The 14,486-nt window shown below is 36.8% G+C and overlaps 1 protein-coding gene across 6 annotated transcripts in view; it reads left to right on the top strand.

The window, feature by feature from the left end:
- SPOPL (speckle type BTB/POZ protein like) overlaps positions 1-14,486 on the top strand; it is a 39,192-nt gene that overhangs the window by 10,763 nt on the left and 13,943 nt on the right. For 5 of the 6 annotated variants that reach the window (XR_012674046.1, XR_012674048.1, XR_012674047.1 and 2 more), the window contains exons 2-5: positions 6,062-6,196; positions 6,362-6,483; positions 6,767-6,918; positions 9,882-10,009. Coding sequence is in view for 3 of the 6 variants with exons in the window: in XM_075152720.1 (XP_075008821.1) it covers positions 6,119-6,196; positions 6,362-6,483; positions 6,767-6,918; positions 9,882-10,009 (480 nt within the window). In the remaining 3 variants the exon portion in view is untranslated. The remainder of the gene's footprint in view (positions 1-6,061; positions 6,197-6,361; positions 6,484-6,766; positions 6,919-9,881; positions 10,010-14,486) is intronic. The other variant, XM_075152721.1, reaches the window with a different exon arrangement.

Genomic DNA, 14,486 nt, shown 5'->3' with positions numbered 1-14,486 from the left:
AGTAATTTAAAAAACAAAATGGATTTCTTGAATAACAAAGTATATAACTGATGTATGTATTATATTATATGTAATACTACCTATATGACTTATAACATATACTACTATATAATACTTTATTCACTGGTGATCGTTTAATGAGGGGAAATGAAATCAGTATCTCTGTAGCTAAAGCATGTTTATTTTGAACGGGTTTTTGGAAGCTGATTTTATTGAAATAAGGCTTATTGAAATTGAAGGCTTATTCACTTTAGATTTTTTTAAAAACCCGAAGTTTTGGCTGTACAATTAGACAAACTATATTTGGTTTCTGAATTATGGATTTACTAGGAATAAAAAGTTAGAGGAACAGGGCGTTATTTGCCAGTTAACCTTCAGAAGATGATCTTTTATTTCAGCCAGTGATGAAATATCAATATTTTCAAAGGGGAAAAAAGTTAATTCGTAACAGCTTTGCATTTCTTGAAATGTTCAGCCCTGTTCAGGAAAAGGCCATCACCATTCAAATGGAATGTGCAATACATGCACGTGGGATTTGTTGGTATGGTCATTTATTAGGCTTTCCTTAGAGACTGCTAAATGGTGTTGTTACCAGTCACTCTTAGACAGTGAGTTACTTTAATTTTTACTTTAGCTGTTAAATGCTTGAAGTAGTTTGTTGGGTAGCGATGTTTGATGTTTCAGGCAGGAGGGGCTCCATAGCCTCTTCCAGGGGCATTGTGGGGACTCTGTGCCGTCCTGGTTTGGAAGCGCACTGCCACATCGCTGTTACCTGCTGCTTTGTTACTGTTTCTGGACAGGGCTCGAGAATAAGCCCACACTGTGCCAGACTCACTCATGGTGAGTTATATCGTATGATGAGATGTTGGAAGTCCTATGATGTGCCAAAATACGGACAGGCTGGGAGGGAAACGCTTTGATCCTGGAGGCTGAAGCCCTGGAAAGAAGGGATAGCAGAGAGAAGAGGGTCAGCAGGATCTGATCATCTGTTCTCAAAGCGCTTTCCTTCTCGCTTCTGAGGGAGCAGGACGGCGTCACTGATTTGCTTGGTGAGCTGATCTGTGGGTTAGGTTCTGGCAGGCTGGATTTGACTTTCGGGGTGTGTTGCATACCCTGCAGAAGGCAGTTTATCTAGCTATTCCTGCCAGTGGTTTGTTGACTGTAATACCTTATTGAAATACAAAGATAAAACGTTGCTGTGGTCTCTGGTGAACATGCACACCTGCTTGTACGCACCTGCTGCACCGTTGTTATGCTGAAAGAACTGTTAGGATATAGTTGTTATACTGAGCTTCCACTCTTAGACATGAGAGCTGGCAAAAGATCACGTTAACACGTAGGGCAATTCTTCAGATAGGTTTATGAAGTGTTTTGTGGGTTTATTATTGGAGGAATAGAGAATTCCTTTGTGTGTATATATGCATGTGGTACTTTCTTAATGAGCTAGTCATTTTTTCAGTGAAAAAGTTGTTGAGATGATTCCAATGCAAGATGTAAGAGACTGTGAATGTGTTCTTGTCTAGCTCTAAGAGGTTGAAAAGTAACTTTATTTAGAATAATATTGACAAATATGCAATTTCTGGGAAGGGAAACAAGATGATATGTTTGTCTGATTAAATTCATGTTGTATTGGTATATGAAGTAGCTTTGAATCTTAAGATCTCTTAAAAGTTAGGAAAAGCTGTTGATGGAATTTAGTGTAAATATGTTTTATGGAGGGTAGCCCATGCTTTCTTTACACTCTATGTACTGGTAATTAGAGATAATCAACTTCAGATGGCTTGAAGTTTAACACAAGTATTTGTTTGAATAAGAAAGTACTTCAGTCGATTCCTAAATAAAATGTGCGTTGCAAAATCACTTTTTTTTTGTGTTATCTCTACCTACTTGCCCACTACTGCTCTGCAAGTAGTACTCAGCTCTGTGAAGGTCCTGATTTAACAGAGACTAGTCTATTTGGCAGAGTGATTAGCAGCTGAAACCAATACCTACCTTAAGAGACCAGTAAAAAGTGATAAGCCCATCATGTTTGGGGTTTGGGAGTACAGGTTAAGTAAAATACCTTTGAGCTTTTCTTTCCTCTTTTGAAGTAAGACAATGAAAGCAAACTCTCAGCATAAAATCACACCAACTTCTGCACCGCATTCGGTATGGGTTTATCACTTCATTAAAAATCCCAAATAAACAACAAAGGTACTTGACACACTTCAAAAATACATCTCTAATTTCCATTTTGGAAGCTAGAAACTTCTTTTGTGCTCATCCATTAAAACTTGTTTTAGTGTTCCCAGTGCATGTTTCCTCAGAGACTCCTGCCTGGCAAAATGGCCACACTGACTGGTTTGTTAAGCCATGTCCAGACAGGCACGGCATTGCCTGAAAACTCTCGGAGGTATTACCTGATAATGTCCTGTCACCTCTGATGCTTTGTTCATGATAGCCTGCAGAGGAGTAAATGCAGGTTCTAGCATGAAAATTGTCCCTCTAAGTTGTTCCATCCTGCAGATAACAGGCCTGTCTTCCTGCACTTCATTGATTTAATTCTGCTCAGTCATTCTCCGACTGGTTTTCTGAGCTGCGGCTCTGTCTGTTCCCAACCATTTGATCTAATAGGCTGTGATGAGGGTTTGGTACTTGAAAAACCTTCTTGTTGGAGCTTATGACAGTGGTTCATCAATGGTTCATAAACACTTTCTTCAAAGTAGTATTTAGTCTTCTCCCCAAGCAGAGTACAGTACGTAGAACAAAGGGGGAGTGTGTAGGTGCATCTTTCTTCTTGCCTTCAGTCTGCCCGTGCAAGGTCCACTTTGCCGTGGTAACCATCGGTGGCCGCATGAAGCAGGTAGTGCATGTGGTGGCCCACTCCGTCTGGGTGTCAGCCTGGGGACTGAAAAAGTCCTTCCTTCCCCAAACACTTCTACGCCCCACGATAACATCTTTGAAGCTTGTGTTCTTTCACCTTGTAGGTTGGGTAAATATCCCCATGTCCCCACCCAAATCCTGATTAATGGATGAAGTAAAGTGAGGGGCAGATCAGCAGTGCTGCTACACTGTTTGCTGCTGTTCTCTGGCAGTCTTTTGGTACATCTTAACAGAGCATCTGATGCTCTGTTTATTTGTTCTCCATTGTTCAGTTTGCTGTTGGATGATTTTACTTTTTTAAAAATTATGTGTCCAGGCATATTAAAAAATAAAAAAGATTGCTCCTCAAGGAACACAGGCTCCCAGTATGATATCAAACTGTGCAAAGTTCTTGCTTTCTCCCAGTTTTCTCAATCTAAAAATTTGATTGGCGTAGTAAATTAGTGCCAAAAAAAGTGAGGTGCAAATCTGTTCCTCAGAGACGTATCAGGAGCTCAGGAAAATCAGTTGTCTGGTCCTAATGCTATAATGAGAAACTTTACAAAAAGCTGAAGCTATTCAGAAGGATCTGAAAAGCGTACTTATGGAAAATCATGGCTTCTGTGAGAACCTGAAATAAATAATAAATGCCATGCAGCAGATGGAAGCAGCCTCTGAAGTACGAATGCCCTGGGTAGAACAGGTACAGAGACAAGGCAGCAGACCAACCTGAAAATAATTGAAAATAACCACCTTTGTTTAGAGTTAAATTCTCAGTGAATCAAGCTGATCTAGCTGTGAGACAGGAGGGGGCAGATAAGTACTGGTAGCTGGTATAAGGTCACTGGACACTTTCTAAAGAGGATACTATACAGCAGTTATTTTCAGCCTTTTTCAATTTAGAGACCCCTTCAGAGCAAACTTGGCTCGGATCTGCTGCTCCTTCGTGGTTATTAGGAGCTGACTGGTCTAATGGACTGAAATAATTGAGGAACAGATCAGAGATGAGACAGCCCTGTGCATCTCATGCAAATGACAAAATAAGGAATGGCCTGTATTTCTTCTTGGTTTTAGCTTTGGAGAATTGAAGAAGAGCAAACAGGTTCAGTAAGGCTGAGGTAAGCTGTTCTAACAGGAACTTTCTAACTTTCAGGATATGGTCCTATATAAAATCCATCATGTATTTGGCTAACAGCTGAAGCTGTTACCATTGAATAGGATGTGCTACCAGAAATAATGGTAATATAACTACTAATACTTGCTTTATGAAAGAGGGGTGTTCACACGTGTCCCTCCCAGGAATTTTACTCTGGGTGGTTCCGTACAGAGGATCAAAACAAATTGTAAACCTGGTAACAAAATCTATGTAAACACGGCTTCCGCAATACATATGATTCCTGCTTAAAAAAAATATAGGGCAAACAAGTTCAATTATCTTAAATTTAGGGTGGCTGTTTGTTACTAGTTTTCATTTATGGAAAGTACTAATTAAGTACTGAAAATTGTCATAAATAAATAAATACAAGTTTTATTTGGAAAGAAAAGTCACTTATGAGAGACAGCAGAATTGTGTTTGTGATTACACTGGAATGTCTCAATGATCCATATCTTGCAGGAGAGCCGTTCAATGATTTTTTTCATCTTGTCATAGTAGATCTGTTAGTAGAGATCTGTTAAGGGATCTGATTATATAGCATCTGCTTCCTCATCCTATAAAAACCGAGAATTTGTTTTGTTTTCAAGGTTTTATACATTTGTGATTCAGAGCGATTCCCATGTCAGCAGGCTTTAATGTAGAAGAGCTAATTGAAATCGCAAGTGAGTGAGAAAAGGTACCAGAAAGGCAGGAGGGAAAGAATCCACTGAGGATCATAGCGATTCACAGCGAATTCTTCTTCCCGTAGGAATAATAAACTTGCTCACATCGTGACTGAATTGTATGTGGTCTTGCAGTGTCGTCTTACCAATGTTTGCGGAAAACTTGTTTCTAAGTGTGTTGCCCGTCCCTGGAGGAAGAGTTCCAACATGACTAGTGGTGTGCAATCCCATCTTTTCAGTAAGACAATTAATGCTGTTCTGTCACAAGTAAAAAGACCTATATGATGAAGCACTCAAACCTTGCAAGAAGATTGTAGACTTCTGATGTTGCTTTAGCGATAGCAGGGTATGTTTAAAGAAGCTTTCTGTACTAAGAAACTGTTGTGTGGCAGAAACAATTGTGACTTTCATCTGGTTTGGTCAGGGTTCCTTTCACTTCTTTTTAGCAACTTATTGGAGCTGCTTAAGTGAGAAGCTGTGCTTCTGGCAGGAACCTATCTAAAGATGACAGCAAACCCTACCTAAATGAGAGTCAGCCCAGTAACCCAGAGCTACCCTCTGACAGGCCCGCCTTCGTTCATTAGCTATGTACAAAGGCTAGTGCGAGTAAGCTGACTAATTACGTGTCTGTAGCCAGATGTGATGAATCTGGGCATGTGACTCAATTTCTGATGGGCAGGAGAAATTGCAGTGCTCTGTTAGGTGATAATCCATAACAAAATTGCTTTATTTGCTATTAGAAAATTCTTCAGAGTTGGTGAGTTGACTTAAACTGTTTTTCAGCTTTGTGCTTCGATAGGGAACAAGCACATGGTTGTGGTGATTGTAGTTCTTCAGTTGAATCTGTGGGTAGTAAAGATACAAGACAACCATGTGAAGAAAATACTACTTTAAATGCAAGTTTAGTTTCTTACCCTCCCTTGAGAAATCCCAGGATTGTTTGAACCTATTCCACTCCTAGGTGGCTAGGTGCTCTTTTGGGACTGAATTATGCCTGTGTGGACGACTAACGCATTGGTACTAATAACTGAGTGCTCAGAGGGCCCTAGTTATTCTCCAAATCAAAGGAGAAGATCCTGAAGAAAGTTAGAACATGACTGGAGTGATCAAGGTGGTAATTTGCAAAGGTGATGTTGAAATAATGTTGTTAGTGTTATTGTATGATGCATAGGCACTTGCTTTTATATAAAAGTATTGCATGAGGATTCAGCCTGCAGCTGTTGAGTATAAGTGGTCATTAGTGTGTGACACCTAGCTCGTCTAAACACCAAAGCCATTGTCCTCTTTTCAAGTCTAATTTTCAGATGCATTGTTTAGTAAGCACAGTAATATGGATATCAAGATTTTTTTTTTTCTTCACACTTAAAAAGGGTGAACAAAATATATGAATTACTTTTTTTAGGAGAATTACTGAAGTTTGGATTGCTATCTTGATACTATAAACCTGCAATAAGTGGCAATGTCAAGGGTTCCCACCCCACCTCCTCCTGGGGAGATGTCCAGTGGACCTGTGGCTGAAAGCTGGTGTTACACACAGGTAATCTACATAAATTCCAATGGCTTTATCTTCTAGTCATAATTTAAAAAAAAAAACAAAACAACCTAAAAATACTGAGTTGTGCCGACAGTCTAACTAGTTCTCATAGTTAATGCTTGATATGCAAGTTAAATTTTATTGACATTTTCTACATCTTTTGTTCAGGTTAAAGTAGTAAAATTTTCCTACATGTGGACCATTAATAACTTCAGTTTTTGCCGAGAAGAAATGGGTGAAGTTTTAAAGAGTTCTACCTTTTCATCAGGGCCAAATGACAAAATGAAGTGGTAAGGTCTTTATTCTAGCAACTGCTTTGTTTTTTTGTTTTGGGTTTTTTTTTTTTCCTCACTCACAAAAGTTGCAAAGTTAAACTGCAAATAAATATTAAAACTCGGACATTTCTTTAAGTTTTATTATAGGTTTGGATTGGTTCTAATTTCAAAGTTTCAACAGTCATAAGGGAAATATTTCTTTTGGTAGCATGTATCATTGTATACTTATATTATAAAAATATTTCTGAATTTATTTTGGGTACAATTTAAAAATGTACAATTCCTGCATTTCTTTCAGGTGCCTGAGAGTGAATCCAAAGGGATTAGACGATGAAAGCAAAGACTACCTGTCATTATATTTGCTTTTAGTCAGTTGTCCAAAAAGTGAAGTCAGAGCAAAATTCAAATTTTCCCTGCTGAATGCTAAAAGAGAAGAAACAAAAGCAATGGGTAAGGGAATCTTAATGTATTGCATGTGGATTTGTAAGAACATCACAAAGAAAATCAGTGTTGTAATTTTTTTCAGTTGAGAACAGAATTTAATATTGAGATAAACTTTAGAATATCTTTTTTTAATATCCTTTTAGAAACTTAATTAAAAATCTTGTTCATGTTTCACACATTTCTGGTCACTGAGCTATGTTAATTCTATCCTGAGCAGTATAAATTACAGCGCATTACAAACTGCCGTCACTCTGGATTCTTGTAACTTAGCTTTTCCAGCAGATTATTCTTGCTTCCTGTTAGTAGAGGTGTATTTGCTCATTTCTAGCTACAGTGGAAGCACGTGCTTGATTTCCATTGTTAATTAGGAGAAACATGCATGGTTGTTTTTTAGACACTCCTTTACAATGTTGTGGTCTATTTCATCAGATTTACACTGTAATCAGTTTAAAAACATGAGCCATGTACCCAAGGAATTAGAAGAGTTTGAAATAATTGGTGATTTGATTTAATTGCCCTCTTGATATGAAAAATCTATGACTTTTAGTTTCAAACTTAGAAGCACAACCTTCACTGGAAGCACTTTTTGGGAAAGCTGGAATTCTCATGAAAATGTGTAATTTAATGCTGGTCTGCACTGAGTTTGTGCTGTTGCTAGTCCTGTATATGAAAGATCTGTCTACTTTTCTTCCCTCCTCCTACTCCAGGACTTAAGAGATCTTGCAGGATCTGTTCTGTTGCAAGTTCTGAATTTCTTGGAAAAATCTATAGTTCTCCAGTACTCGTAGCCAAAGTTCATGCTACTTTCTCCTTATGTAGCTAGGCTCCCTTGTATTCTTTAAAGTAAATCCACAAAACTGAGTTCAAATCTAAAAATTAAATGGTTGGACTTTTTGGAAGGAAAGTAAATGTATGTATTTCGCTCTATTTATCCTCTTCCACTGATGGAGTTGGTTGCTTCAATCCCTGCATGCCTCCTGGTTCTGGAGCTCATATGAACAAAGCTACGCTTTTATACGTTTGGTGGATCATGGCTTTTGGCTTGAGACAGTCTTCCAGTCCAGTAGTGGATCGGTGTATGTAACTAAATGAAACTGCAGTGTTTGCATCAAAAAATATTTTGAGATAAACATGGAATCACAGAATTGTTGAGGGTGCAAGGGACCTCTGCAGGTTGTCTAGTCCAAACCCCCTGCTGAAAGCAGGGTCAACTAGAGGAGTTTGCTTGGGACCTGTTGTGCTTTGAATATCTGCAAGGATGGAGACTCCAAACTTATTTGGGCAACCCGTTCTCGTCTTTAATTAGATGCTGCTGGTTCTTCTTTGCCTTGTTCATTTGTTGCCCACCAGGACACCAATCACCAGTCACCTGTTTCTTCCTGATCAGTAGGTTCGTAGCAGACACTGAGCACAACACTGCTCACATTGGCCTGCTCTCTAATCCCGACCCATAAACTCTCAGCTGGCGCATCATCCATCGCAAGGCAGAGCTCCACGCCTTCCTGCGGTTCTCACGTAAAGGGCAGTTCCCTTGCCTGGCCTCCCTAAAGAGCCTCTGCCTGTCCACTGCAGCACGCCAGTCGCGTGAGCTATCCCACCACGTCTCTGTGAGGCCAAGACTGCGCACAGATCTCTAATTCATTCTCTTTCTTCCCCATGCTGTGTACATGAGTTTTCGAGCATTTCAGAGAGGAACACAGTTATGCTGATTTCCCAGAATATGTATGAGAGCTTTCTTCGTAATGCTGTGCTAAATGAGGGACACGCAACGTAGGATGGAAGGATTTTGAGAATCTGAAGATTATGTGCCAAGTGGTACTTTAAATGCTAAAAATCACAAGGTGCTAAAACCCAAAAATCCTATGAGTAGATGTGTCTTCAGTTTCTGCAATAGTAGCTATCCTGTATTTGACACTACAGGAATTATAAACATCTTTTATTTTTGGAAAATTACCAACAGAAATCTTATTTCTTGGACTTTCCAGCCATTTACCATCTGCTTCTGGAGATGTTCTGTTTTTATTTATACAGTAAAATGATGCCTGACTGTAGATGTCCTTTGTAAATTGATAATTCATGCATAGACTGCTGCTTCAAGTGATGAAGCTGTGTATAAAATAGGTAACGAACTAACATTTTAACTTTATTGGAAAGAAAAAAAATACATTTACACTTTTATGATGCTTTATAGTTTTGTGTACTTAAATTGCTACTGATAACTTAATTTCAGAGGATTAACACTGATTCTTGCTGATAACAGTAAAAGCTACCAGGTTAACTGTAGTGTAGAGAAGTCACTTTCCTGATGTCTTTATTTTGGATGTTGTAGAAGAATGCTATCTATATATATAATTAACAAACCTGATGGATTAAAAAAAATAACTCTCATAGCTATGGCTAAAAGGTAAATATAAATAGTATCTTTTTATGACCAAAGAAATAGTTTGTTACTTGAAAGCTTGTATTTTTGTTTTGCTTTTTTAATGCTTTTACTATATTTCAAAATAATTTCAACCTGTGAAACAAGATTTTTCATTTCAGGAAGAAGTCAAAACAGATTATGACAACTGCAGAAGTGTTGTCAGAATGCATTTGTGATGACAAATTCATTGTAATGGTACTTCCCTGTGAACAGTTTCTGTTTTGACACATTGGCATTCTTAAACATTAACTGAAAAACTCCTCTCTTGCTGGATGGTGCCTAAGATAACATCTAAGGAGATGATATGGTTTGAATTGCAAATTGTGCTCTACTAAATGCTATCAAGTGTTTTATAAAATAACACTATTACAACATTAAAAAAAGTTTTAATCAGTTGTGGGTTTCCTAAAAATGTGACACCTATGATCCAAATGTGTTAAATTGATTCATTTTTGGATTAACACTTAGCCTTAATATAGAATTTTTATGTGTTATTATTTGTTATTATTTAATTAACTTGCTTTATTTGTACATAACTTTTTATCAGAAAGCCAAAGAGCGTATCGATTTGTGCAAGGCAAGGACTGGGGTTTTAAGAAATTTATCCGAAGAGATTTTTTACTAGATGAAGCTAATGGTCTTCTACCCGATGACAAGCTTACATTATTTTGTGAGGTGGGTATAGTTTAAGTGGCAAGCTTTTAAATAAAATATTTTCTGCTCTAATAAATAGAGGTTTATGTTGATTTAAACAGTAATATGCTATAAAAGTTGTCTTCTGTAAACTATAAATATGGTAAGATACACATTTACTTGCTTTGTCTGCATTGTATTTTGTTTTTTAATACAAGTACACTGAAGTGTAGAATGAGTCTGAATTATCACTTGTAAACTGTTGGTCTTCTCCATGAATCTGCCTGGATTACATTAGAATCGACTGTAGAATTATTTGTGCAAAAGGTAACTGATATGTGCTGTCTATAGCAGTAGTATTTTACTGAGGTCACTTTTATTTTAAGAAGTTGTGTTTGGAATTATAGGATTGTTTTTCATTGGATAAGCAAAAGGAAATGTCTGCATGCTGGTTCGCATTATAAAAAAAAAATCAACTAATTGTCAGAATCTGTATTCTGTAATACCATAATTGATGGCTTTAACCAATGGTCAGGTCTTTCAAGTAAATTAAACACTTTATTTTTGTAGTAATTGTTGCGCTTGTTCAGAAAACAACATGTAAGTATCCTGTAGAAGTACTGCTTAATACTGAGAATTAATATTGAGGGCTGTGGTATAAATTTAACTTCATGGTGTATTATGGGTCACTTTTATAACATCAGTTATGTTGGTAACCTAAATTGTCATATTAAAATGTAGTAAAATGCTTACTCCATGTTAAAAATGGAAACTAGAGAAAGTTGCAATATAAGGACAGTGTATGTTAAATATACATTGGCCAGTTATCTTTGCTGCCATAAAGTGATTAGTGGCTTAGGAGGATGATAGATGCTCTAACTGCTAATAAGTTTGCTTTGATCTGTGTATTTTTACAGGAAATGTGTAAAATTGTCTTGGCAAGATTACAATTTAATTATACATCATTATGCTGTGTAGGAAGAATAATTGAAATGTGGCCCCTGAGATTAGATATTGCAAATATAGCGCATCTTATTTTCACTTAGACAAGTTAAATTAGCTGCATGATAAATTTGTTATGAATGCAATTATTTGGGTGATAAAAGCAAATGTAACAAGTGTTTTATGGTTCTGTAAAGATACTTTTGAGTATTTTCTCATTTTAAGTTTTCCTGGTAATGAATACTTTGATTTAAATTAACAGCTCTTAAAAATAGTGTTTGGTTTTGGAAATAGGTCACTATCTAATTTTAGAGATAAAATTTCTTTAAAAAAAAAAAAAGTTGAGCAAATACTGAATTTTCCAGAGATAAATACTGTTATTTTGATTTTGATGCTCATCTTTAAATATAACTGTTCCCTACAAAACTTCTCGATGTTTTAATATGAGTGGCTTTTGTGAAGTGTTTGACCTACCCTGATTAATAAATGCTGAAGGAGGTACAACACTCAGTTGTGCACAGCGAGCATGTTAAAATAACTTCTGGCTTGTTTCAGGCTAAAGCAAAAAATTGGAAATCCAAATATTTTTAAAATTTGTTTATTCAGATGTGTTCTTCTAGCTCTTCAGCTGTCATTAGAAATAACAGGTGTTGTTTGAAGGACCTGTTTCTACAGACAAGTTTAAAGTTTTTGTTCTTTTAAAACTTAACTGTAAGTTCTAATTTCTGTATTTGCCTTCATATTTGTATCCTAGTTGGAAGACTGACTTACCACTTCTTAAAACTATATTGCACTTGGTTTGATAAACCTTACCAGACATAGCAGGTGTTTAGTAAAGGTCACTGAGTACCAACTGTGCAGGTTGGCTTTTCTTTTCTCCCTGTTGGGTTGCAGAAGGATTATTTGGTCTTCCTTGGCAGCAAAGATACTCCTTCTATGTTGCTGAATATTCTTAAGATCAGTTGGATATGTCCTTGGATTGGGAACTGAAAGGTTGTTAAGTTAAATACTTTGCAAAGTCTGGTGTTGCCACCGACAAATGACCTATTGATTAAATACAACCTCATAATTTTATTTTTTATACTGTTTCACTCGGTTCTCACTTTCTATATAATCTGAAATTACTGAAGCCTTGCAAGTATTTTCATTTGCTAATAGAATAGTAAATTTTCTGCAGAGGTGTTTTTCCTAGTGAGTGCTTTCACAGATCTCTTGCCTAGCTTAGGTTGAGAGAGTAGTCTAGAGTATCACTTACCTCATCTTTACTATTAGACCACCACAGATTCAAAGCCAAGAAAATGATATACACTATCCATGTTAACTGTCATCACACAGAGAACTTGTTCAAGTCCTAGTTTATATACCCTTACACATGAGAGTATGCAATGCAAATAGGAGCTGTGCCCCTAAAGTATGCATGCCATGCAAAAGCTGCACGTTGGATAGCTTCTTAAGAAGTAAAGTAGGTCGGAGCTTGTGGAGTACCTGGAAATCCCAGCTGGATTGCTACTACTCTTTAAAATAGGTTGTTCGATATTAGTTATAGCATCTCCTCATCATCCTGCAGTTTAGTGAAGCAATGTCTTCACTCTTGCGAGTGGTTTTTATAAACACAACTCTAAGGTGCCTGAGGTAAGCACTTGGTATCAGGTGTTGAGATAGTCATAAAACAGTCACTTTTACCTAACATGAGTTTTCAATAGTTATGTGGGATTGACTTAATTGGATTTCAGCTTGATTTAAATTTAAAAAAAGAATGCACTTGACGTTAAGCATACCACCTGGACAAATGAGATATGAAATATCAGACCCCTGTAAGTGTTTGTGTTTAGGATCTTTAGAAGTTGTTACAACCTATAGACAATACATGCCAGGCCATTCAGATGTAGGAGACTTGAATTAAAATTTTGCTCAGGATATATCTTAAAAGGACGGGTCGTCGCAAACTGTGTTGCACAACTATCAATATATATTAAAAACCATTCTAAAATAGCAGAAGCTTGGAACATCAGAGAACGGTTTAAGTATGCATAAAGAACGTGTAGATGGCCTTCCTAGGCACTGTCTATAGCAAGAGGATGCTGTGCAGACAACTTGGATCATGAACTTTGAGTCAAATCTCTGGAGAAGCAGAACTCTCCTTTGGCAACAGAACACTAGCTTTGCTAAGCTAAAGCTCCGTTTGCATGTATAAATATCTTCTGAAATCACTCTGTCTGTATGAAAACTGTGAAATAGAATACACAATAGCTCTATAGATCTTTCAGTGTTATAAATGTATAGTCTTACTGTGAAAGTGGAATTTTGCAGTGCTTTTTCTTTTCCTTTTAAAAGGTGGAAGAATATGAAGGAATTTCTTATAATCACGAGGGGGTATGGGCTGAAACAGGGAATTAGGCAATGATTCAAATCCCCAAGCTGCTGTCTTAATTGGATCATCCTCCTCTTCTAGTCTGGAGTTCGGTTTGCAGTGCTCCTACTTTCTGTGAAGCTTAGCTGTGCTATTTTTGCTTTATGTCAGATTTATTCCAGATGCTGTGCCTCTGGAAATCAAACAAAGCACTGATCTTAACAGTATCAGTATTTTCTCTTAATATATAATCCTAATTTTCTGTATTTGGGAGGTGCAGTGATCAAGATCTTGTAGTATGGCTCTCTTCTTCTTTACGAAGGGTTTATTGAGGCGTGTGCTTTCAAACACAGATGTAAAACCTGCTGAGCTCTTCTGTTTTCCCAACATACTGATTAAAAGGACTTAGTATATAAAGATATCTGGAAAAAAGCAAGTAAGAATGCTACTGTCCTTACTTCTTATATGAAAGACTTAAACATGGGGAATAATGGCAATATGTTCACTGCAGATGCACATATTTCACAGTTTTCTTAACTAGTTCTGTACAAAAATTGCATCCTGCGAGCATGCATTTCATTATTGGAAGTTACTTACCTACTGCATCTTATATTTCATTGACTTGTATTTCTAAAATAATGGCTTTTAATCTTGTTTGGAAGAAAATTGCTTGTGATTCCTGCCTAAGCTGGATACAGTAAAATGAAATAATGAAGGAGCTATGTTACTTGCACTTGGTTTGCATTATCACATTGCAGGTTTAAGTATGAACTTACTGTAATTAAAATTCGGAATATCATACTATTCAAAATTTCTGTGGATTATTCCTATGAAACTTTTCTGTGACCTTGTGAAGCTGATGATCTGTTTAGGATTTTATATTGTATATATTTTACTTAAATGTCTGAAGAGTGTTGAATTGTTAATTTATTTCTGAAATAGCATTAACTTTTTTTGATCCCACTGGTATCCCAAGGACCGTATCTGTCCTTGACTTATTTACTTTGGCATTTGTTAGATGGCATGTGGTATTGTGCTCTTTTTTTTTGTTTTGGTTGGATAAATACACAATATAGAGTCTCTAAGTAAAGCCCTATTTGTTTTATGTTACTTAAAAGTAAACTGTAAAGCATTGGTTTACGGTTCTGGCCTAATGCCAGAAACACCACTGTTTTTTGCTTTGCTTTGGAATTGCTGAAATTCTAGCAATAGGAACTGTAATTTAAT

This window comes from Calonectris borealis, chromosome 6 (assembly GCF_964195595.1).
Source record: "Calonectris borealis chromosome 6, bCalBor7.hap1.2, whole genome shotgun sequence".
Taxonomy (NCBI): Eukaryota; Metazoa; Chordata; class Aves; order Procellariiformes; family Procellariidae; genus Calonectris; species Calonectris borealis.
This window is presented reverse-complemented; position numbering and strand designations above follow the sequence as displayed.